This window comes from Hyla sarda, chromosome 6, assembly GCF_029499605.1.
Source record: "Hyla sarda isolate aHylSar1 chromosome 6, aHylSar1.hap1, whole genome shotgun sequence".
Taxonomy (NCBI): Eukaryota; Metazoa; Chordata; class Amphibia; order Anura; family Hylidae; genus Hyla; species Hyla sarda.
Window position 1 is genome coordinate 73886593 of NC_079194.1, and position 23133 is coordinate 73909725.

The following is a 23133-nucleotide window of genomic DNA, read 5'->3' on the forward strand; positions in this document are numbered from 1 at the left end:
CAGGAAATGATGGCATATCCTAGCCAAATGCCCTTACCTCTAATGGTGGATAAAACCCTTTAACCAACATTGGGGGAGATTTATCAAAGCCTGTGCAGAGGGAAAAAAAATGCCCAGTTGCCCATGGCAACCAATCAGATTCCTTCTTTCATTTTTAACAAGGCCTCTGCAAAATGAAAGAAGAGATCTGATTGGTTGCTATGGGCAACTCAGCAACTTTTCCTCTGCACTGGTATTGATAAATCTCCCCCATTCACTTTCATTAGTGGTTATTTATCACCTTTGGGTATCCGGCATCTGGTAAGTTAAGGTAGCTAGGCGAAACTTTTAGGCAGGTGTAAAAAAAAAAATGATACTGCAAAATAAGAACGCCTTATAAAATAGTATTGATAAATTTACGAAATGCAAGGTGTGCAGAAGAGAAATATAAATCAAATCAACACTTGGTGGGACCTCCCTTTGCCTTCAAAGATTTTTGAAGGAATTCTGCAGGAAGGTTGTTCCAAATATCTTTGTGAACTAACCATAGATCATAACCATCTGTCTTTATTCCCTGACAGACTTAAAGGGGCACTCCACTGGCCAGTGTTTGGAAGTAAATGTTCTGAACGCTGTTTCCGCTCTGCGGGGGTCAGCCATGCCCCTCGTGACATCATGGCCACGCCCTCTCAATGCAAGTCTATGGTCCATAGACTTGCATTGAGGGGGCATGGCCGTGACATCACAAGGGGCGTGGCCAACCCCCGCAGAGCGGAAACAGCGTTCAGAACATTTACTTCCAAATGCTGGCCAGTGGAGTGCCCCTTTAATGGTGTTAAGTTCATTGCACTGTGGGAACAATAGCAGCACTACCAGGACTCCTTGTCCTATATGCTGACGTTAGTTTTCCATGACATTTGTTGTATGTTTGGGGTCGTTGCCCTGCTGCAGAATAAATTTGGAGCCAATCAGATTCCTCCCTGAACACATCATTAATCCTGACCAAATCCCCAGCTCCATTTGCTGGTAATGCCACCCCAAATATACAAAGAACCTTCACAATGCTTCACTACTGCCTGCGAACATTCACCTCCCAACTGAGAGCATAGAGGGACAAGCCACTCCCCTTACTGCACCCATTGCCACACCCCTAACCACACAATCAGTCACGCCCTAACCCCGCCCTTAGTCATACCCTAACCACACCTGCAGAATGGGAATACGTCTTTAAAGGGGTACTCCGCCCCTGGCATCTTATCCCCTATCCAAAGGATAGGGGATAAGATGTTAGATCGCCGCGGTCCTGCTGCTGGGGACCCCGGGGATCGCTGCTGCAGCACCCCACCATCATTACTGCACAGAGCGAGTTCGCTCTGTGCGTAATGACAGGCAATACAGGGGCCGGAGCAGCGTGACATCATGGCTCCGCCCCTCGTGACAACCACCACGCCCCCTCCCATAGACTTATATTGACGGGGGCGGGCCGTGATGTCACGAGGGGCGGAGCCGTGACGTAACGATGCTTTGGCCCCTGTACTGCCCGTCATTACGTGCAGAGCGATCTCGCTCTGCGCAGTAATGATAGCGGGGTGCTGCAGCAGCGATCCCCGGGGTCCCCAGCAGCGGGACTCCGGCGATCTGACATCTTATCCCCTATCCTTTGGATAGGGGATAAGATGTCTAGGGGCGGAGTACCCCTTTAACAGCAATATTATTGTCAGTCTGTCACCTAAGTTAAAGGGGAACTTGGTGGAAAACAGTTATTTATTTATTCATTTATTTATTTTTTATGAACTGGTACCAGAAAGTTAAGCAGATTTGTAAATTACTTCTATTAAAAAATCTTAATCCTTTCAGTACTTTTTAGCAGCTGTATGCTACAGAGGAAATTAATTTATTTTAGAATTTCTTTTTTGTCTTGTCCACAGTGCTCTCTGCTGACACCTGATGCCCTTATCAGGAACTGTCCGGAGCAGGAGAAAATCCCCATAGCAAACCTATGCTGCTCTGGACAGTTCCTGATACGGACAGAGGTGTCAGCAGAGAGCATTGTGGACAACACAAAAAAGAAATTCAAAAAGTAAAGAATTTCCTCTGTAGTATACAGCCACTAAAAAGTACTAAAAGGATTAAGATTTTTTTTTTATAGAAGGGATTTACAAATCTGTTTAACTTTCTGGCACCAGTTCATTTAAAAAATAATGTTTTCCACCAGAGTACCCCTTTAACCCCAGACCATTTTTCATTTTTGCACTTTTGTTTTTTCCTCCTTACCTTCTAAAAATCATAACCACTTTCAATTTTCCACCTACAGACCCATATGAGGGCTTGTTTTTTGCGCCATCAATTTTACTTGGTAATAAATCAGTTCACCACAAAATCTACGGCGAAACCAGAAAAAAACTATTTGTGTAGCAATATTGAAAAAAAACCAAAAAAAACCACCATTTTGTAAGTTTTGGGGGCTTCCGATTCTACGCAGGGCACTTTTCAGTACAAATGACACCTTATCTTTTGGATACCTCATTTGTATTGTTTTTATTTTATTTTACTACTTAAAAAAATAACTACATGCACCAAAATTAGTATGTTTATAAATGTCCATTTCTGACCCCTATAACTTTATTTTTCCGTATATAGGGATGTATGAGCGCTCATTTTTTTAGCGCCAGGATCTGAAGTTTTTACTGGACCATTTTTATTTTGATGGCCCCTTTTTGATTGCCTTTTATTCATGTTTTTTTCTAGTATATGAAGTGAACAAAAATACGCATTTCTGGACTTTGGAATTTCTTTACGCTTGCACCTTTGATCGTGCGGTTTAATTAACATATTTGAACAGTTCGGACATTTACGCACACGACAATACCCCACATGTTTAGGTTTTAATTTTTTTTTTTTTATTATTTGAAATATAGGAAAAGGGGGGTGATTTAAACTTTTATTAGGGAAGGGATTAATGCATATTTATTTCCTTTTTTTTTTTTTTTTTTTTTTGTAAGTCCCCATAGGGGACTATAACATGCAATCTTTAGAATGCATACACTGACCAATGATTCTCCATAGAAGAGCATTGATCAGTGTTATCGGTGGTCCATTGCTTCAGCCTGGCAAAGCTGTCTGAAAGCCTGGAGCACCAGTCCGACAGCCGGGAGGAAGGTAAGACACCTCCCCCCCCCATCCTCTCAGATGATCTGGATGCCGCGGTTTTGCCGTGGCAGTCCCGATCAGCCCACTGAGCTAGCCGGGAACAGAGTTAACTGCTTATAGATGCCGCAATCAACTTTGGTCCATTTGCTGGAAGGGGTTAAGGAGGACCTCCTATACTGACAGACTGACAACAACTTCCATCATTACCACTACAGACCATATAAGTGATTGCATACAGCTATATCAGGTGACTGACAACAACCCCCATCATTACCACTACAGACCATATAAGTGATTGCATACAGTTATATCAGGTGACTGACAACAACCCCCATCATTACCACTACAGACCATATAAGAGATTACATACATAACACTGGCATAGACATAATACAGTGTAGTACAGATGTGTACTGCACTATATTATATGTATGATCAGAGTAAAAGTAGTGTGTTCTCACACAAGTCCTCACACAATTGTGTTGGTGAAAAAATAAAAAACTTACTCTGTCTCTCAGAATACAGCAACTTACAAACATGATTTTATCTTTTTTTTTTTTTTTAAACAAAAACAGTTTTCATAGTATAAGAGCATCCTGGGGGATAGTTTAGTGGTATTGGCATTACAAGGAACTTTGTACCAGGTTAGGAAATCAGTTGCTTCTGTTTTGCGACAAAAAAAATTAAAAAATTCCCAATACACAGGATGTTTGGGGTGTTTTGTTGGACCATTTTGTTATCTCCTTTGAAAGGTTTGAGGATAATACTCTGCTCAAAATGTGAGTGAGGAAGTGGTTAGTTATAGTGACCTTTATGAATTAATTGCAGTTTCTCTATCCTAGGGGAGGGTAGGGTAGGTTGGGTGGCTTCACTTAACCCCACAGGGCCAAGGGAGTACAGGCACGTCCTCGGGTCCTGGGACTTAAGGACCAAGGGCGTACCTGTATGCCCTTGGGAATTCCGGTCCCTGTCGCTTGCCAGGCGTGGACCGAAGCGGGATGCCTTCTGAAATCATTCAGCAGGTGCCCTGTGCAAACCGGTGGGGGGGTGCCCGGCAGGGGTCCCCTCAGGAGCGGTTGGCGGTGGACAGGAGCAGCAGAAGCGGTGACAGCAGCGGTCCCGGCAGTGCAGGCGGCAGGATACAGCAGGAGGTGAGGCCTGTTCACCTCCTGCTGTTGCTTAGCAACAACTCTCAGCATGCACAGCCAAAGGGCATGCTGGGATTTGTAGTTTTGCAACAGCTGGAGTTCCAACTACAACTCTCAGCATGCCCTTTGGTAGTCTGTGCATGCTGGGGGTTGTAGTTATGCAACAGCTGGAGGCACATTTTTTCTATGATCCAGCTGTAGCATAACTACAACTCACAGCATGCCCTCCGGCTGTGTTTGTGTCCTGTGTGCCTTCAGCTATTGCAAAACTGCAACTCTCAGCATGCACGGACAGCCGAAGGGCATGCTGAGAATTTTAGCAGTTTGCCTCAAGCCGTTGCAAAACTACAACTCTCAGCATGCCCTTCGGCTGCCAATGCATGCTGAGAGTTGCAGTTTTGCAATAGCTGAAGGCACACAGGACACAAACTCAGTTTCACACCCAAACTCAGTGTTTCGCAAGCAGTGTGTTTCCAGCTGTTGCAAAAAATACAACTCCCAGCATGCACTGAGAGACCGTACATGCTGGGATTTCTAGTTTTGCAACAGCTGGAGGCACACTGGTTGTGAAACACTGGTTGTGAGTTAAGTACAAACTCTGTGTTTTGCAACCAATGTGCCTCCAGCTGTTGCATAACTACAACTCCCAGCATGTATAGTCTGTCAGTGCATGCTGGGAGTTGTAGTGTTGCAACAGCTGAATCACACGGGTGGGGGTTTACAGCAAGTTTTCTGCTGCAAATTTTAGATGCAACAAATTTTCCGCCGCAGCTCAAACTCCCAGCGAGAAACTAACTGTAAACCCCCGCCCGTGTGAATGTGCCCTAAAAACACTACACTAACACAAAATAAATTGTAAAACACTACATATACACACACGTACCCCCGGGAAAATTAAAAACTGTCTTTGGAGCCCTGTCGTATTTCAAGGCAACAGTTTAGTGCCACAAATGGGGTATTTCCGTACTTGGGCACTTGGGAGAAATTGTATTACATATTTTGTGGGGCTTTTTCTCCTTTTACACCTTATGAAAAGGTAAAGTTGGAGTCTATACCGGCCTGTTAGTGTAAAAAAATAAAACATTTTACACTAGCATGCTGGTGTTGGCCCATACTTTTAATTTTCACAAGTTGTAAAAGAAAAAAATTACCCCCTAAATTTGTAATGCAAATACCCCATATGTGGATGCAAAATGCTCTGGGGACGCACAAACAGGCTCGGGAGTGAAAGCACACTAAGGGGCGCAGTGAGCATTTACACCCCACAGGTGTCTGACAGATTTTTGGAGCAGTGGTCCGTGAAAATGAAAAATGTAATTTTTCATTTGCACTGCCCACTTCCAAAGATCTTTCAAATGCCAGTGGGGTGTAAATGCTCACTACACCCCTTATTAAATTCCGTGAGGGGTGTAGTTTCCAAAATGGGGTCACATGTGGGGAGGGGGGGGTCCACTGTTTCGGCACCACGGGGGTCTTGTAAACGCACATGGCCCCTGACTTCTATTCCAACCAAATTCTCTTTCCAAAAGCTCAATGGTGCTCCTTCTCTTCTGAGCATTGTAGTTCGCCCGCAGAGCACTTTACATCCACATATGGGGTGTTTTCATACTCAGAAGAAATGGGGTTACAAATTTTGGGAGGCTTTTTCTCCTATTACCCCTTGTGAAAATGAAAACTTTGGGGTAACACCTGCATTTAAGTGAAAAAAATCAAAATTTTCATTTTCCCGTCTGAATTTAACAAAAAGTCGTCAAACACCTGTGGGGGTGTTAAGGCTCACTGTACCCCTTTTTACAGAGTGTAGTTTCCAAAATAGTATGCCATGTTTTTTTGCTGATCTGGCACCATCGGGGCTTCCTAAATGCGACATGCCCCCCAAAAAACATTTCAGCAACATTTGCTTTCCAAAAGCCAAATGTGACCCCTTCTCTTCTGAGCATTGTAGTGCACCCGCAGTGCACTTGACATCCACACATGTGGTATTTCCATAATCAGAAGAGATGGGGTTACACATTTTGGGGGGGCATTTTCTCCTATTACCCCTTATAAAAATGTAAAATTTGGGGAAAAACTGTATTTTTATAAAAAAAAAAAATTATAATTTACACATCCAACTTTAATGAAGAGTCGTCAAACACCTGTGGGATGTTAAGGCTCATCGTACCCCTTGTTACCTTCCGTGAGGGGTGTAATTTCCAAAATAGTATGCCATGTTGGGGTTTTATTTGCTGTTCTGGCACCATAGGGGCTTCCTAAATGTGACATGCCCCCCAAAAACCATTTCAGAAAAACTCACTCTCCAAAATCCTATTGTTGCTCCTTCCCTTGTGACAGGTACAGAAGGGAAATAAATCAGCTCACCGCTTGGAGACTCCAGACACAGGCGGATGATATTATGGAAGCACGGATGCAGGGATCCGCCTATCCCTGTAGAATTCAGGCAGAGAATAAGAGGAAAATCCAGCTCCCAAGGTGAAAGTACAATAAAACTTAACGTTTAATTCAATTCAAAATAAAATTCCATGGTGGAAGTGAGTGGTGACATGTCACTTTAAAATCGAAGTGAAATGCCGACGCATTTCGAGCATAAGCTCTTAGTCATGGCTAAGTGCTTATGCTCAAAACGCGTCTGCGTTTCACTTCGATGTGACATGTCACCACTCACTTCCACCAAGGAATTTTATTTTTAATTGGATTAAGTAAACGTTAAGTTTTATTGTACTTGCACCTTCGGAGCTGGATTTTCCTCTTCTTCTCTGCCTCCTTCCCTTCTGAGCCCTCTACTGCGCCTGCAGAACACTTTACATACACATATGAGGTATTTCCTTACTCAAGAGAAATTGGGTTACAAATTTTGGGGGGATTTCTCTCCTTTTACTCCTTGTAAAAATTCTAAAACTGGGTCTACAAGAACATGAGAGTGTAAAAATGAAGATTTTGAATTTTACTGTTATTCCTGTGAAACACCAAAATGGTTAACACACTTTCTGAATGTCATTTTGAATACTTTGAGGGATGCAGTTTTTATAATATGGTCATTTATGTGGTATTTCCAATATGAAGACCCCTCAAATCCTCTTCAAAACTGAACTGGTCTCTGAAAAATTCAGAATTTTGTGAAATGTCTTTCAAAAGTAAAAACATGTCAACTTTATGATGCAAACATTGTATATGTGAATAAATATATAATTTATTTGGTACGTTTATTTTCCTTACAAGCAGAGAGCTTCGAAGTAAAAAAAAAAAAAAAAATAGCAACATTTTCTAATTTTTCGTGAAGTTTTGGAATTGACAAAAACTTACCACTATGTTAAAGTGGAATATATCACGAAAAAAACAGTCTCGGAATCAAATTAATTAGTAAAAGCATCCCAGAATTATTTAATCTTAAAGTGACAGTGGTCAGATGTTCAAAAAATGCTTTGGTCCTTAAGGTGAAAATGGGCTTGGTCCTTAAAGGGTTAATGGGCAGGTAAAACTAGATCAAGGGGCGCATTCGTGCGTCTCACTAGGAAGGACGCATTCTCTGTGAGCTCTGCGCCACATGCCAGGATTTAGCCTTCATAAACGCTGTTCATTCAGCTCCAAAGCGACAAAACCTCTCCTGACACCTTGCTAAATATTCCGGGATGGAGAAGAACAAACCTGGGGGATCCCAGCGGTCCCTTTCTCAGACAATTCCTGAGATCTTCAGAACGGGCTCCAAGTCCAACACGGCACCGACCCCTTCCTACGCGCCGAGCCCGCCAGCTGCTGAGGAGGACAACATGGCAGACTCTGCACTATTCCTTCCCTTACTTGCTGACCTGATGACTCCGGCTGAACTATACCGATCCATCCAACAGATGTTCAAGGCTGAACTTGGGAGGGCAGTTGTCGACTTCATCAAGCAGGTGGGTGACCTGGGACAGAGGGTCTCCAACATAGAACTGCGGGCGGACACCATTGAAAGTGACTGCACTGCTATTACAGACCATGCCGAACATATGGAACTACTCCAGCTTAAAATTGAGGATTTGGAGAACAGGTCAGGCAGGGCTTGTGTTCAGTGTGAACAGTGTTCTATATTATATCCTGTGTATTTAGGCATCCCTGTTACCTGTCCATGGGGACTCAGAGGGTATTGTTATTTCTGCATCTACTGGAGGTGTTCTGAAGGGATTGTGATTATTCCTGTCCTGTCTTGTGTTCAGTGTGAACAGTGTTCTATAAATATATCCTGTGTATCTAGGCATCCCTGTTACCTGTCCATGGGGACTTCATGTCTACTGGAAGTTTTATGTGTGATTGCGAATATTCCTGTTTAGCGATAGATCCCGGTCCATGGTGACTTTGGGGGAGATTTATCAAAACCTTTCCAGAGGAAACATTGCCCAGTTGCCCATAGCAACGAATCAGATCCCTTCTTTCATTTTGCAGAGGCCTTGTTAAAAATGAAAGAAGCAATCTGATTGATTGCGATGGGCAACTGGGCAACTTTTCTTCTGGACAGGTTTTGATAAATATCTCCCTTTGTGTCTACTGGAAGTTCTAGGGAAGTTCTACTGGAAGATTCAGCTTATTCCTGTTTTGTTTCTGGAGTATGTTCAAACTCATCCATTTTCCTGTCTGTTCTATTGAACTCTATATGTTTGTTAGTTCATTATTCAGATCATGGGAGTTCTGTTCATGACCACTTATCTATAGTGTCCTCTGTTTATGACCGCTGATCTATAGTGTGCTCTGTTCACGACCTCTGGGTCCTCTGTTCATGTCCGCTGATCTATGGAGTCCTCTGTTCATGACCGCTGATATAATGTCTTCTGTACTAACTCTCTGATCTGTGTCCTTTGAACTTAATCTGTTATAGAGTTCTATGTTCCTGTTATGTTTCTGGTTTGTGACCAACTATTTATTAGTATGTGTTTTTATTAGGCCCCTGCACTTTAGTTCAAGGAGGGACCGGCGCCCAGTTGTCACTCCACTGTTTAGGGTGGATGGGCAAGTAGGCACGGAGAGCGATTTTAGGGTCAGTTTAGGGCTCACGCTCCCTGTCCCCCGGTCGGGCCCTGACAGCAAGACTATGGGATGGACCTTTGAGCTCAACGTTACCAGTGTCATGCTACACAGGGCTGCCATCAGAAATTTCTGGGCCCCTTACATAGCTTCAGACCTGGGCCCCCCCATCACCCACTTCAGGTAGGTAATTCCCCCAGTATACAGTGACCCCAGTAGATAGTTCCCCCATGTTGGTCATGCAGGTAGGTAGTGCCCCCCAGGTAGGTAATGCCCCCAGTTGAGTAATAATGCCCCCAATTATACCCTGGGGTCACATTCAGTATATCCATGGTGGGTATTAATGCCCCCTGCTAGTTAATAATACCCCCAGTTAGGTTATAATGCCCCTCACATAGGTAATGCCCCCTGTTGAGTTATAATTCCCCCAATAGGGTAATAATGCCCCTAGTTAGTTAATAATACCCCCAGTTATGTAATAATGCCCGTCGCATAGCAGGTAATGCTCCAGTAGGCTAAAAATGCACCAGTTAGTAAATAATGCCCCCACATAGGTAAAAATTGCCCCCACATAGGTAAAAATTGCCCCCACGTAGATTTTCTAAAAAAAATAAAATAAAATCCACTCACCTTTCCGACGATTCTGCGCTGAGGCCGGCTGCCAGCAGTCTTCGAAGCGGCGCGGGACTTCTCCGGCAGGCTGCATGATGAAATTACATCATCACGTGGCCTGCTGTGCAATGTAAGCTCTTGTACGTATATTGCATACGCTATTTGCGTAATGTACGTACAGGAGCTGGAAAATGCTATAGCCTGTACATACATTATGTACGCATTTTGCGTACTGTATGTCCTGAAGCAGGAGACCGCTGCTTACACAGCAGTCTCCTGCTTCTGTGCTTCTGCTGCCGCATGGGGGTACAGTGAGGCCCGGGCCCCTTACTGGTGTACTTTTTTTTGTTGGTTTTTGTTCTTCCCTTATATATCTGGTCTTGCCCCTCTTCTCTTGTCATGGTCCCTGTATCTTGTCGCTTATTTTTCATTGTCTGGTGTCCTTGATTTCTGTTTCTACCCTTTATCCACTGTCACTGTTCTGCTTCATATGCATTTTCTTGATTTGTACCAATGTGTCTTATTATTTCTCATAATGTTCGGGGACTAAATTCCCCGATTAAATGGAAAAAAGCATTCATTGGTTACCTCAAACACAACCCTGATATTATAGGTTTCCAGGAGACCCACTTTACCGTTACCTCCTTCCCCAAGTTTTTTTATGCTAAATATTCTCAGTTTTTTATGGCTTCCCACTCCACCAATACTAGAGGGGTTATGACCCTTTTACGCAATAATTTCTCATTTACACTCCAGTCCTCATTTTCTGATCCTGAGGTACGCTTTCTTATTTTGGAGGGCCTTCTTCAGGAGTGGAAAGTGTGCATTGTAAATTCTTATGCTCCAAATGATGATCCCCTTCCCTTCTTTGTCCGCTTGGTGACCAGGCTGCAATCTCTCACCTATAACATTTTGCTCTGGATGGGCGATTTCAACATGGATGGAATGCGGGACAGGTCACACACCGCTGGTTTTAGGCGCTCTGGGTTACAGCAATAGCTTCTTTTAAAACAATTTGCTGATCTTAACATGGCCGATGTATGGCGGGAACATAATCTGGCTCAAAGGGGCTACACATATTATTCTCTTGCCCATTGTCTCTACACCCGCATAGACTGGATTTTAACTAATACTGTTTCTCTCACCTCTTTCCTATATGCCAGACACATCTCTTGTGCCTGGTCTGATCACAATATAGTTATTTCTCATTTCCAATTTGGGGGACCCTGCTCCACCCCTTATACGTGGTGCCTCAATGAGTCACTACTGTGTCGCCCCCATCTACGTTCCCAGATTGATGCTACCCTATCTGACTACTTTGCCATTAAAGCTTCCTCCTTGACGGATACTGGATGGGTCTGGATGGCATACAAAGCTTATTACGGAGGGAAACTCATTGCTCTTGCTTCCAAATTAAAGAAAGACCCGACCAAAGCTCAGTCTACTCTTGGGCATAAGATGGCACGATTGGTGACTTCCCATCAGCTATCTCACTCGCTGCACCTTCTCCAGGCTCTCAGGGCCATGAAACTGCAACTTGATGTGGTTCTCTCTGATCGTCCAGAGAAGTCCCTGCGATGGACTCAAGCCACCTATTACAAATGGGCTAGTAAGCTCGCCCGTCTCCTTGCCTCTATGCTTAAGCTCAACATAGTACACAGAATACAACTTAGGCCAGATGTGCCTACCTCTGACCCATACAGAATCTATGAGGGCTTTCGCTCTTCTCTATATAAAGCTCCTTCATCTCCTCCTATTTCTGATTAAGTTCTATTTCATTTCCTACCCTCTCTTCTTCCGACAGGGACTCTCTTGATTCTTCTGTCACCACTGAAGAGGTTGCAGATGCCATTGCTCATCTGAAACTAGTTAAGGCACCAGGCCCAGATGGCCTGTCTGCCCTTTATTACAAAAAGTTTGAACCGATTCTTACACCCCATATTATTTCCTATTGTAATGAGTTGCTTTCTGGTTCCCCTATGCCCCCAGAATTTCTTCATGCATCTATTGTTGTTATCCCCAAGCCTAACATGGATCACCTTCTCCCCTCAAATTATCGTCCCATCTCCATTATTAATTTGGTCTCTATTCTTGCCAAACACCTCAAAGCTATATTGCCGGGCCTGGTTCATAATGACCAGGTGGGTTTTATCCCTGGCAGACAATCGCCTGACAATATCTGCAAAGTCCTCAATATAGTTTACTGGGCATCAGCTGCCAATACTCCCCTTACACTACTAGGCTTAGATATTGAGATGGCCTTCGATACTGTTCTATGGCCTTATTTGTTTGGGGTTTTCCGTGCTATGGGCTTTTCGGGACCATTTGTCCACACCTGGCATTCATTATCCTCCAATCCGGTGGCTTATCTTAAGTTACCCTCTTCTCATTCCTCACCGATCCTTGTTGGTAGGGGTACTCGTCAGGGTCCTTTATCACCAGCTTTATGGCTATGGAGCCCCTGGCGAGTATCCTTGGTGCTCATCCTGATATCTCTGGGGCGACGATTGGTTTTGCAGAATGTAAGGTTAATTTATTTGCTGATCACCATCTCCTAACGCTCACCAAACCGCTAGTTTCACTACCTAATCTGTTTGCTACTTTAGACCGGTTCTCTGCTATATCGGGCCTGGTGGTGAACATATCTAAATCCGAAGTTCTTTATTGCAATACTTCTCAGCCGATTCAAGATCTGATCTCTCTAAACTTTTCACTCTGTACCTCTTCTACTTTTCTTTCTTATTTGGGTATTTCTTTACCTGCCTCCCTGCCAGAACTTTATAGACTGAACTATCTTCCACTCCATAAATCTATTCGGGATGACCTCTTCAAATGGAACCTTCCACATATCTAGGACATGTTTAGGACATGTTCACACCATCAAGATGATGGTACTTCCTAGACTCCTCTATCTATTTAGAATGCTCCTTATTCCAGTTCGGATGACGGACCTCTGTAGACTTCAAGCGGATGTGTATCCTTTTATCTGGCAGAGCCATCCTCCTCGAATCACGATGTTTATCATGTACTATCATAAACGATTAGGGGGTTTGTCTGTTCCTAACTTCATTATTATAGGGCAGCTCGCTTAGCTCAACTTCTGTTATGCAATGCACCTTCGGGTTTCCCTAGGTGGGTAGCTCTTGAAATTATCTTTTAATTCCTTTTCTTCTCTTATGTGTTCTGTTAAACTGTTTTCTTCATATATTCCCTACTCAGCCACGATCTCTCTCTTTTCTCTCCTTCTTTGGTGCTCTGTCCGTTTCAAACTATCTTTACATTCTCCTGTGTCCCCTGTCTTACCTTTTCTTCATAATCCCTTCCTTCCTCCTGGCCTTAGACAATCTGACTTTTCTTGGTGGATTTCCCAACTCCTCTTTTTCCTTCATCATTTTCTAGTAGGGAAGAAACTTATCTCTCATTCTCTTTTACTTACTAAATTTCACCCTCCCCCAGAGGAATCTTTTAGTTTAACTCAAATTACATTTTTCTTTCACTCTCTCATTTCACCGACTATGATGATTGAACCTTCTTCTTTTGAGGCTATGCCCCTGTACTTTTAAATAGCCTCCATGGGGTGTGAAACTTCCCTTCATGACTCAATGGGAAGATGATCTGCAAATTGACCTTCCTCCCCCCTCTTGGCATGAATGCTGTACCTATCTGGCAGGTTTCATTGTCAAAAACTGCTCTCAAGATTCTGCATAGAGCATATTATGTTCCTGCCAGACTTCACGCTATTTTCCCTTCCGTGTCTCCCCGGTGTTTAAGAGGTTGCGCAGAAGTTGGTGATATGCTTCATACTTGGTGGACTTGTCCACAAGTCTCCACCTTTTGGAGGCAGGTTATTGACCTGCTTTCCTCTGTGACGGGAAGAACCTATCTCCTCGACCCAGCGCTGTGCCTCCTGGGCCATAAACCTGAGAGATTACCCTATGCAGTGTTCCGTTTAGTTCAATTTATTTTGCTGGCCGCCCGCATACATGTTGCCTCCAAATGGAGATCATCTGTTCTATCTTTATCCATGGTGATCTCTCGGGTGAATGATATTATGCTCTCCAAACATCTACTCATGCCCCGGATGTATCCTATTATTTATCTTTGTAGTCTTTGGAACATTATATATTTATTTGTATAACATACCTAATCTTATCCCCCCTATTGTCCTGATCTAGTTCTCTACTGCAACAAGTATATTATGCCTCTCTTGGATCCATCCCCCTCCCCCATCCCCCCTTTGGTTCTCCCACTGGACCTTGGATTTGATCTCTTATGTTTGATTGTTCTATTTGTTTTCTTTTATTTTGGTTCTACCAGTTGCTTTGCCCATAGACTGTTAGGTCTTACACCTTAATGTGTATATTTGTACTTTATAAGCCATGTATTGTACTTTGTACCCATATTCTCCTTGCCATTCAATACATTTTCTCCTTTTGACACTAAAATTAAATCAACGGATTTTGTTACTATTTATAAAATATGAAATATTAATATGACTTGCTGTATGGTAACAAGTGTAGATATGATGTGTCTTGTGTGTGTGTGTGTGTGTGTGTATATATATATATATATATATATATATATATATATATATATATAAAACAATTTGATTAGAAAAAAAATATTACAGCTATTTCATATAATGCTTTGCTGCTTGTATTCTATAGGTATACCATGAATATGGGAGGAGTAGTCCTATCCTTGCAGGGCTGTAGCCACACATGTCAGGGTATGATTGTACAACCAAACTGCTGCAAAGGATGTTGGGGCTCCACATGTGTTGGTATGTTCCTTTTGTTTCTTTAATGCAATGTAATAGAGCTAGGAAATCAGTTTACTACTGAATGTTGTTTTTTTCTAAACTTTAAATCTTTGTATTTAAGATATTTGTAACATCTGTCATTTCTATCTTTAACCACTTTAAAGGTGGTATCTGGCATTGTACTAGACTTAGGATATATAAAAATAAAAACTATACTTCCCAACCACCAGCCCAGCAGCTCCCATTCGACTATTTTCTGTCCCCTGATGCTTCTGTGTTCTTTCTGCTTCTGAGATAAGCGCTCAGTGCAGGACCTGCTTGCCTGCACAGCCAGTCACTGACTGCCGCAATGTCACGTCTTGGCCAGTAACATGGCCCTTCTCCAAGAGCTCCTCAAAAGCAGAAAAAAGAGAGAGCATATGAGTTCCAGGAAAAAACTAGAGCTGCGGTGGACCAGGGGGTTTAGTAAGTATATTTGATTTTCTTTTTCTGTAGCCTCAGAAGTATATTAAATTTGGGCAAAACACTAGAATACCCCTTTAAAGGGTTGTTAAGCAATGTCTTTATATGTATAAAGGGCTCGGCTGAAAAATAGTATAGTCCACACTCTTCTGCCATGATCAGGGGCTATTTGGGATGGAATCCAGTCTCCTCTGCTTACATCTTCCAAGTGACCTCTCAACACAAGGAAATGCCCGCTCAGCCAATTGTTTGCCACAGCGGCTTCCTGCCTTAGCAAGTGATTGGCAGAGCAGGGAATTCCTTCTGTCGAGACAAAGACCAGGAAATGGTAAGCAGCAGGGAATGGACATCATTGGAATGGCAACAGTGTAGAATCGCAGAAGGTTAGTACAGAAATTTGTCACTTTTGCAATAGTAAATCTTCCCTAGTATATCAGCTTTTCCTGGAATGTTTCTTTATTTTAAGGGAAAATAAATGGTCATGGCATTGAAATATATAAATAATCATAAAACATTAAAGGGGCTGCCCCTCAAAATATTTTTTCTTCTTAAAGTGGCTAGACCAGATTAAATTAGTATAAGAAAACATGTATTTACCTGCCACACTCCCCTGCTGTTGACCTTCCAATGGTGCCTGGTCCCACTGCCTACTTGTTCCTGGTAACATCTGAACTCAAGAAACAGCCAGTCTTCAAATCACTGGCCACAGCAGTGACCCGCCTCAACCAGTTGGCTAAGCGGCCACTTTCTTCTGTCAAGACAAGGCAAATTAATGGGGAGCAACAGTGACCGAGCAGGGTATTGCAGTAGGTAAGTGCAACTTGTTTTATTTAATGAGCCTAGCCTGGTTACTTTTAGCAGTAAATAGATAACCCCTTTAACCACTTAGGGACCAAGGGCGTACCTGTACTGACATCCCGTGCATATGCCAAGGGGGGGTCCTGACAAACTGCCCCCCCAATGTCGACGATCGCCACAAATCGCCGGTGAATTCACAACGGCGATTCCGGGTCATACGGGTCTCCGGTGACCAGGAAATAAGGGGGATCTGGGTTGTCAAAGACACCCACGATCCCCCTGAAGGGATAGGAGTGAGGTGGAAGAGTTGCGACCCCTCCTATCCCTGCTATTGGTCGGTCAGAAGTGACCGACCGATAACAGATCGGGGGCGGAGTTAAAGTTTGGTTCCCTGTTCTGCCCACCCACAGTAGTCCGGGCAGAACGGGGGAACCAACGGTGAACGGCACCGGAGGTCACTTACCATCGGCGGCAGGCGGCGATCACGTGCGGCTGGCTCCGTGGTGCAGACTACGGAAGCCGGTGAGTTGCCTAGCAACATCTGAAGGGCTACAGTTTGAGCCCACTATACAGTGGTCTCTAAACTGTAGCCCTCCAGATGTTGCTAAACTACAACTCCTAGCATGCCCAGACAGCTGTCTGGGCATGCTGGGATTTGTAGTTTTGCAACATCTGGAGGACCACAGTTTGGAGATCACTGTGCAGTGGTCTCTAAACTGTAGCCCTCCAGATGTTGCAAAACTGCAAATCCCAGCATGCCCAAACAGCTGTCTCGGCATGCTTGGAGTTGTAGTTGTGTACCTCCTGCAGTTGCATAACTTTATCTCCCAGCATGCCCTTTGATGATCAGTACATGCTGGGAGTTGTAGTTTTGCAACAGCTGGAAACACACTGGTTGGAAAATACTGAGTTAGGTAACAGAACCTAACTGAAGGTTTTCCAACCAGTGTGCCTTCAGCTGTTGCAAAAGTACAACTCCCAGCAGGCACGGTCTGTCAATACATGCTGGGAGTTGTAGTTTTGAAACAGCTGGAGGTTTGCCCCCCCCCCCATGTAAATGTACTGGGTACATTCACACGGGCATGTTTACAGTAAGTTTCCTGCTTGAAGTTTTAGCTGTGGCAAATTTTTTGCCACAGCGCAAACTCCTATTGGGAAACTCACCCGCCAGTGTGAATGTACCCTAAAAACACTACACTACACTTACACAAAATAAAGGGTAAAACACAACATATACACCCCCTTACACTGTCCCCCCCAGGAAAAATGAAAAACTTATTGTATGGCAGTGTTTCCAAAATGGAGCCTCCAGCTGTTGCAAAACAACTCCCAACATTTCCGGACAGCCACTGACTGTCCAGGCATGCTGGGAGTTTAGCAAAAGTTGGAGGCAAAGTTTGGGAATCACTGGCATAGAATACCCCTATGTATACCCTAATGCAATCCCTAATTTAGTCCTCAAATGTGCATGGCGCTCTCTCACTTCGGAACCCTGTCATATTTCAAGGCAACAGTTTAGGGCCACATGGGGTATTTCCATACTCGGGAGAAATTTTGGGGGGCTTTTTCTCCTTTTAGGGGCTACACCAGCCTGTTAGTGTAATTTTTTTTTTAACACCAACATGCTGGTGTTGCCCCATACTTTTTATTTTCACAAGAGGTAAAAGGAAAAAAAAAAGACCCCCAAAATTTGTAACGCAATTTCTCCTAAGTACGGAAATACCCCATATGTGGGCTTAAAATGCTCTGCGGGCACACAACAAGGCTCAGGAGTGAGAGCCCACTATGTACATTTGAGGCCTAAATTGGTGATTTGCACAGGGGTGGCTGATTTTACAGCGGTTCTGACATAAACGCAAAAAAAGAAATACCCAATGTGACCCCATTTTGGAAACTAAACCCCTCACAAAACGTAACAAGGGGTATAGTGAGCCATAAACACCCTACAGGTGTTTGAAGAATTTGGATGGGAAAATGAAAAAAAAAAAAAAAAAAAATTTTTCCACAAAAATGCTGGTGTTACCCTTAATTTTTCATTTTCACAAGGGAAAATAGGAGAAAAGCCCCCCAAATTTTTAACCCCATGTGTGGACATAAAGTGCTCTGCAGGCAAACTACAATGCTCAGAAGAGAAGGAGCGACATTGGGCTTTTGAAGAGAAAATGTGTCCGTAATTGAAGGCCACGTGTGTTTACAAAGCCCCCATAGTGCCATAACAATGGACCCCCTCCCCCCCCACATGTGACCTCATTTTGGAAACGATACCCCTCACGTAATTTAATAAGGGGTACAGTGAGCATTTACGCCCCACAGGTGTCTGACAGATTTTTGGAACAGTGGTCCTTGAAAATAAAAAAAATTATTTTTCATTTGCACAGACCACTGTTTTAAAGATCTGTCAAATGCCAGTGGGGTGTAAATACTCACTGCATCCCTTATTAAATTCTGTGAGGGGTGTAGTTTCCAAAATGGGGTCACATGGGGGGGGTCCACTGTTCTGGATCCACGGGGGGGCTTTGTAAACGCACATGGCCCCTGACTTCCATTCCAAACAAATTCACTCTGCAAAAGCACAATGGTGCTCCTCCTCTTCTGAAAATTGTAGTGCACCAGCAGAGCACTTGACGTCCACACATGGGGTATTTCCATACTCAGAAGAAATGGGGTTACAAATTTTGGGGGTAATTTTCTCCTATTCCCCCTTGTTAAAATGTAAAATTTGGGGAAAAACCAGCATTTTAGTGAAAAAATAAATTTTTTTTCATTTACACATCCAACTTTAACAAAAAGTCGTCAAACACCTGTGAGGTGTAAAGGCTCACTGTACCCCTTGTTACATTCCTTGAGGGGTGTAGTTTCCAAAATAGTATGCCATGTTGTTTTTTTTTTTGTTTTTTTTTCTGTTCTGGCAGCATAGGGGCTTCCTAAATGTGACATGCCCCCCCAAAAACCATTTCAGCAAAATTTCCTTTCCAAAAGCCAAATGTGACTCCTTCTCTTCTGAGCATTGTAGTGCGCCAGCAGAGCACTTGACATGCACACATGGGGTATTTCCATACTCAGAAGAGATGGGGTTACAAATTTTGGGGGGAATTTTCTCCTATTACCCCTTGTAAAAATTTAAAATTTGGGGGACAACTAGCATTTTAGTGAAAAAAATGTATAAATCATTTACACATACAAATTTAACAAAAAGTTGTCAAACACATGTGGGGTGTTAAGGCTCACTGTACCCCTTGTTACATTCCTTGAGGGGTGTAGTTTCCAAAGTAGTATGCCATGTGTTTTTTTATTTTATTTTATTTTTTGCTGTTCTAGGACCATAGGGGTTTCTTAAATGTAACATGCCCCCCAAAAACCATTTCAGAAAAACTCACTCTCCAAAATCCCACTGTCGCTCCTTCCCTTCTGAGCCCTCTAGTGCACCCACAGAACACTTTACATACACATATGAGGTATTTCCTTACTCGAGAGAAATTGGATTACACATTTTAGGAAGATTTCTCTCCTTTTACCCCTTGTAAAAATAGAACAATTGGGTCTACAAGAACATGCCAGTGTAAAAAAATGAAGATTTTAAATTTTCTCCAATTTGCTGCTATTCCTGTGAAACACCTAAAGGGTTAACAAACATTTTGAATGTCACTTTGAATACTTTAAGGGGTGCAGTTTTTATAATTGGGTCATTTATGGTGTATTTCTAATAAGAAGGCCCTTCAAATCCACTTCAAAACGGAACTGGTCCCTGAAAAATTTTGATTTAGCAAATTTTGTGAAAAATTGGAAAATTCCTGCGAAACTTTAAAGCCTTTGGATGTCTTCCAAAAGTAAAAACATGTCAACTTTATGATGCAAAAATAAAGTAGACATATTGTATATGTGAATCAATATATAATTTATTTGGAATATTCATTTTCCTTATAAGCAGAGAGCTTCAAAGTTAAAAGAATGCAACATTTTCAATTTTTTCATCAAATTTTTTAAATTTTCACCAAGAAATGATGCAAGTATCGAAAACATTTTATCACTAACATAAAGTAGAATATGTCACGAAAAAACAATCTCGGAATCAGAATGAAAGGTAAAAGCATTCCAGAGTTATTAATGTTTAAAGTGACAGTGGTCAGATGTGCAAAAAATGGACGGGTCCTACACTGAAAATTGGCTGTGTCCTTAAGGGATTAAGGTGAAAATTTGCTTGGTCCCTAAGGGTTTAAGGGTACATTCACACATACAGGATCCTGCGCAGGATTTGTAACTGCAGATTAGAAGCTGTGCTCAGTCATTTAGTTTACATTGAAATCTGCAGCAGCAGAACATTCTGTGCATCAAATCCTGCGCATCAAATCTGTGTATGTGTGAACGTTCCCTAGGGATGTTTCTTCTGCTCCTTGTGTGACCGGGTAATCTTTTTTGAGAGATGATAAAGTTTAAAATGAAAGTATACTGCAGTAAATATAACAAAATATGTGGCTGTACTAACCCAGGTTGATGTAATTCTATCAGAATGTCCTGGAGGATCTGAAAACCCCTGCAATGGTCATGGGACCTGCATGGAAGGACTGCAAGGCAATGGGACATGTATATGTGACGTAAGTGTAAGCGTTCAAGTGTCGCCAATCCTACAAAAATGTAAGCACAAAAAAAAGTGTTATTCTCTTAGAGCAGGAAAACTGTACGTTACATCGAAAAATTTACTTGGAGAAGGCTTAAACTTTAGCTCAGGTCAGCAATACTCCTATTAAATAATCTCCACATATTCTTAAAGGGGTACTCCGGTGAAAAACTTTTTTTTTTTTTTAATCAACTGGTGTCAGAAAGTTAAACAGATGTGTAAATCACAAATACAAAGAATATCAGCTCACCTGATCCTCTGCACGGCAAAAAAGCCTCCAGCTCCAATCAGTTAAGAAATATATGTTTTATGATCTTGCAGAAGTTAGAAAAACGAAAGAAAAGTCGGCAAAGGGGTTCTTTAAAAAATGGAAACTGTTTGTTACGCATTTTTTGTCAGAAGCTGAGATGCGAGATGTGATCACACCCTTTCGCGATACCACATGGTATTTGACACACAGTATAGCAGGCACGTTAGGCAGATTAAATATTCTGGAGGATAGGTAGCCAAACTGTACCATTGAGTATACACGAGCTGAGGGGGACCGTGAGTAGATTCTAACTAGTTAATGATTGCTCTCAAGAGTCGGTAATTACGATATATGCAGCAGGTATAGGTCCAGAAAGTATAACGGTTTAGTGTGGGGCCCCACACTAGACGTTCCCAGAGGTATTAAAATCTTAGTGATGCGATGGTTGGGAAAGGGGAGAGGGTGGGAGGGGGAGGGGAATATTTTATTGCTAAATGTAATTTACATGTTTGTATTGAAATTGTTCTATGATATGTTTACGGTCACGTCTGGTGATACTCAGACGGTTGTGAAAATTTGTAATTTCAAATAAAAAGATGTTTGAAAAAAAAAAAAAAAAGCCTCCAGCTCAAGAAGAAAAGTGCAGAAGCCAGCGGTATAGTAAACTTTACCTTTAATTGTATTCCAAGTTAAAATCTTGACATTGGCGTCTCAAAATACAAATGATAAAACCTCCTGGATAAGCAACATGACGCGTTTCAGGTCATGTGACCCTTCATCATATGCATCTGAAACGTGTCATGTTGCTTATCCAGGAGGTTTTATCATTTGTATTTTGAGACGCCAATGTCGAGATTTTAACTTGGAATACAATTAAAGGTGAAGTTTACTATACCTCTGGCTTCTGCACTTTTCTTCTTGAGATGTGTAAATTACTTCTATTTAAAAATGTTAATCCTTCCAGTACTTATCAGCTGCTGTATGTGTGATGTTCCAGTACAGTCCTGTCAGGTTGAGTCCCTGTACGTCCTCATGGCTCTCCTGCAGTGTTCCCCCATATTGTGTATAGGTTGTATATTTAGTGTAAAGGACCTTTGATATGGTCACATGATTGTTAGTCACCTGATAATGGTTGTCACATATTTAAGTCATATGTTTTGTTACCCAGAGAGCACCAGATGACCAGCAGCTAGCCTATGGGCTCCTTGCTCAGCCCCCCTTTATAAGAGGGGGAGGTACTACAATCACGAAATGTGTCCTGGAAGATTTTTTCGGGAGACAGGGAATGCGCTCTCGGCGGCCCTGCGTTTATTTTAAGAACGCAGGGGCTGCCGGGAAGTAGCGCATGCAGGGACGTCACTGACGTCCCGTGCGTGCGCTCACAGCAACGGAGCATGGAGGAGCGGAGCAACGAGCAAGACGTGTGCTAGCCATCTTGGTGTTACCAGCGTCACGTCAGCTTCGGTGCTCCGACCACCGCTCCTCTGGTCCGTCCCGGGACTTACTGCTATGGCCGGAGCGGAAGAGTGGTGGTCGGAGCACTGAAGTGGGGCAGTACACAGGCATACAGCCTCCAGCCATACACTGTATGGCTGGAGGCTGTATGCCTGTGGGGGAACTATACTGCACCTAATGCGGGGGAACTATACTGCACCTAATGTGGGAGAACTGTACTGCACCTAATGTGGGGGACCTGTACTGCACCTAATGTGGGGAGCTATACTGCACCTAATGTGGGGGAACTATACTGCACCTAATGTGGGGGAACTATACTGCACCTAATGTGGGGGAACTATGCTGCACCTAATGTGGGAGAACTATACTGCACCTAATGTGGGGGAACTATACTGCACCTAATGTGGGGGAACTATACTGCACCTATTGTGGGGGAACTATACTGCACCTATTGTGGGGGAACTATACTACCAACCCTAATGTGGGGGAACTATACTGCCAACCCTAATGTAGGGGAACTATACTGCCAACCCTAATGTGGTGGAACTATACTGCCAACCCTAATGTGGGGGAACTGTACTGCAACTTATGTGGGGGAACTGTACTTCAACTTATGTGGGGGAACTGTACTGCACTTAATGTTGGGGAACTGTACTGCACCTAATGTGGGGCGAACTGTACTGCCAACCCTTATGTTGGGGGAACTGTACTGCCAACCCTAATGTGGGGGGAACTGTACTGCCAACCCTAATGTGGGGGGAACTGTATTGCCAACCCTAATGTGGGGGGAACTGTACTGCCAACCCTAATGTGGGGGGAACTGTACTGCCAACCCTAATGTGGGGGGAACTGTACTGCCAACCCTAATGTGGGGGGAACTCTACTGCCAACCCTAATGTGGGGGGAA

The 23133-nt window shown here is 43.1% G+C and overlaps 1 protein-coding gene across 5 annotated transcripts in view; it reads left to right on the plus strand.

The window, feature by feature from the left end:
- STAB1 (stabilin 1) overlaps positions 1-23133 on the plus strand; it is a 192822-nt gene that overhangs the window by 15436 nt on the left and 154253 nt on the right. For 3 of the 5 annotated variants that reach the window (XM_056524140.1, XM_056524141.1, XM_056524144.1), the window contains exons 3-4: positions 14552-14667; positions 20413-20498. In XM_056524140.1, coding sequence (XP_056380115.1) covers positions 14552-14667; positions 20413-20498 — 202 coding nt within the window. Of the gene's footprint in view, positions 1-196; positions 301-14551; positions 14668-15861; positions 15919-20412; positions 20499-23133 lie in introns of those variants that run through there. The other 2 variants (XM_056524142.1, XM_056524143.1) reach the window with 2 other exon arrangements.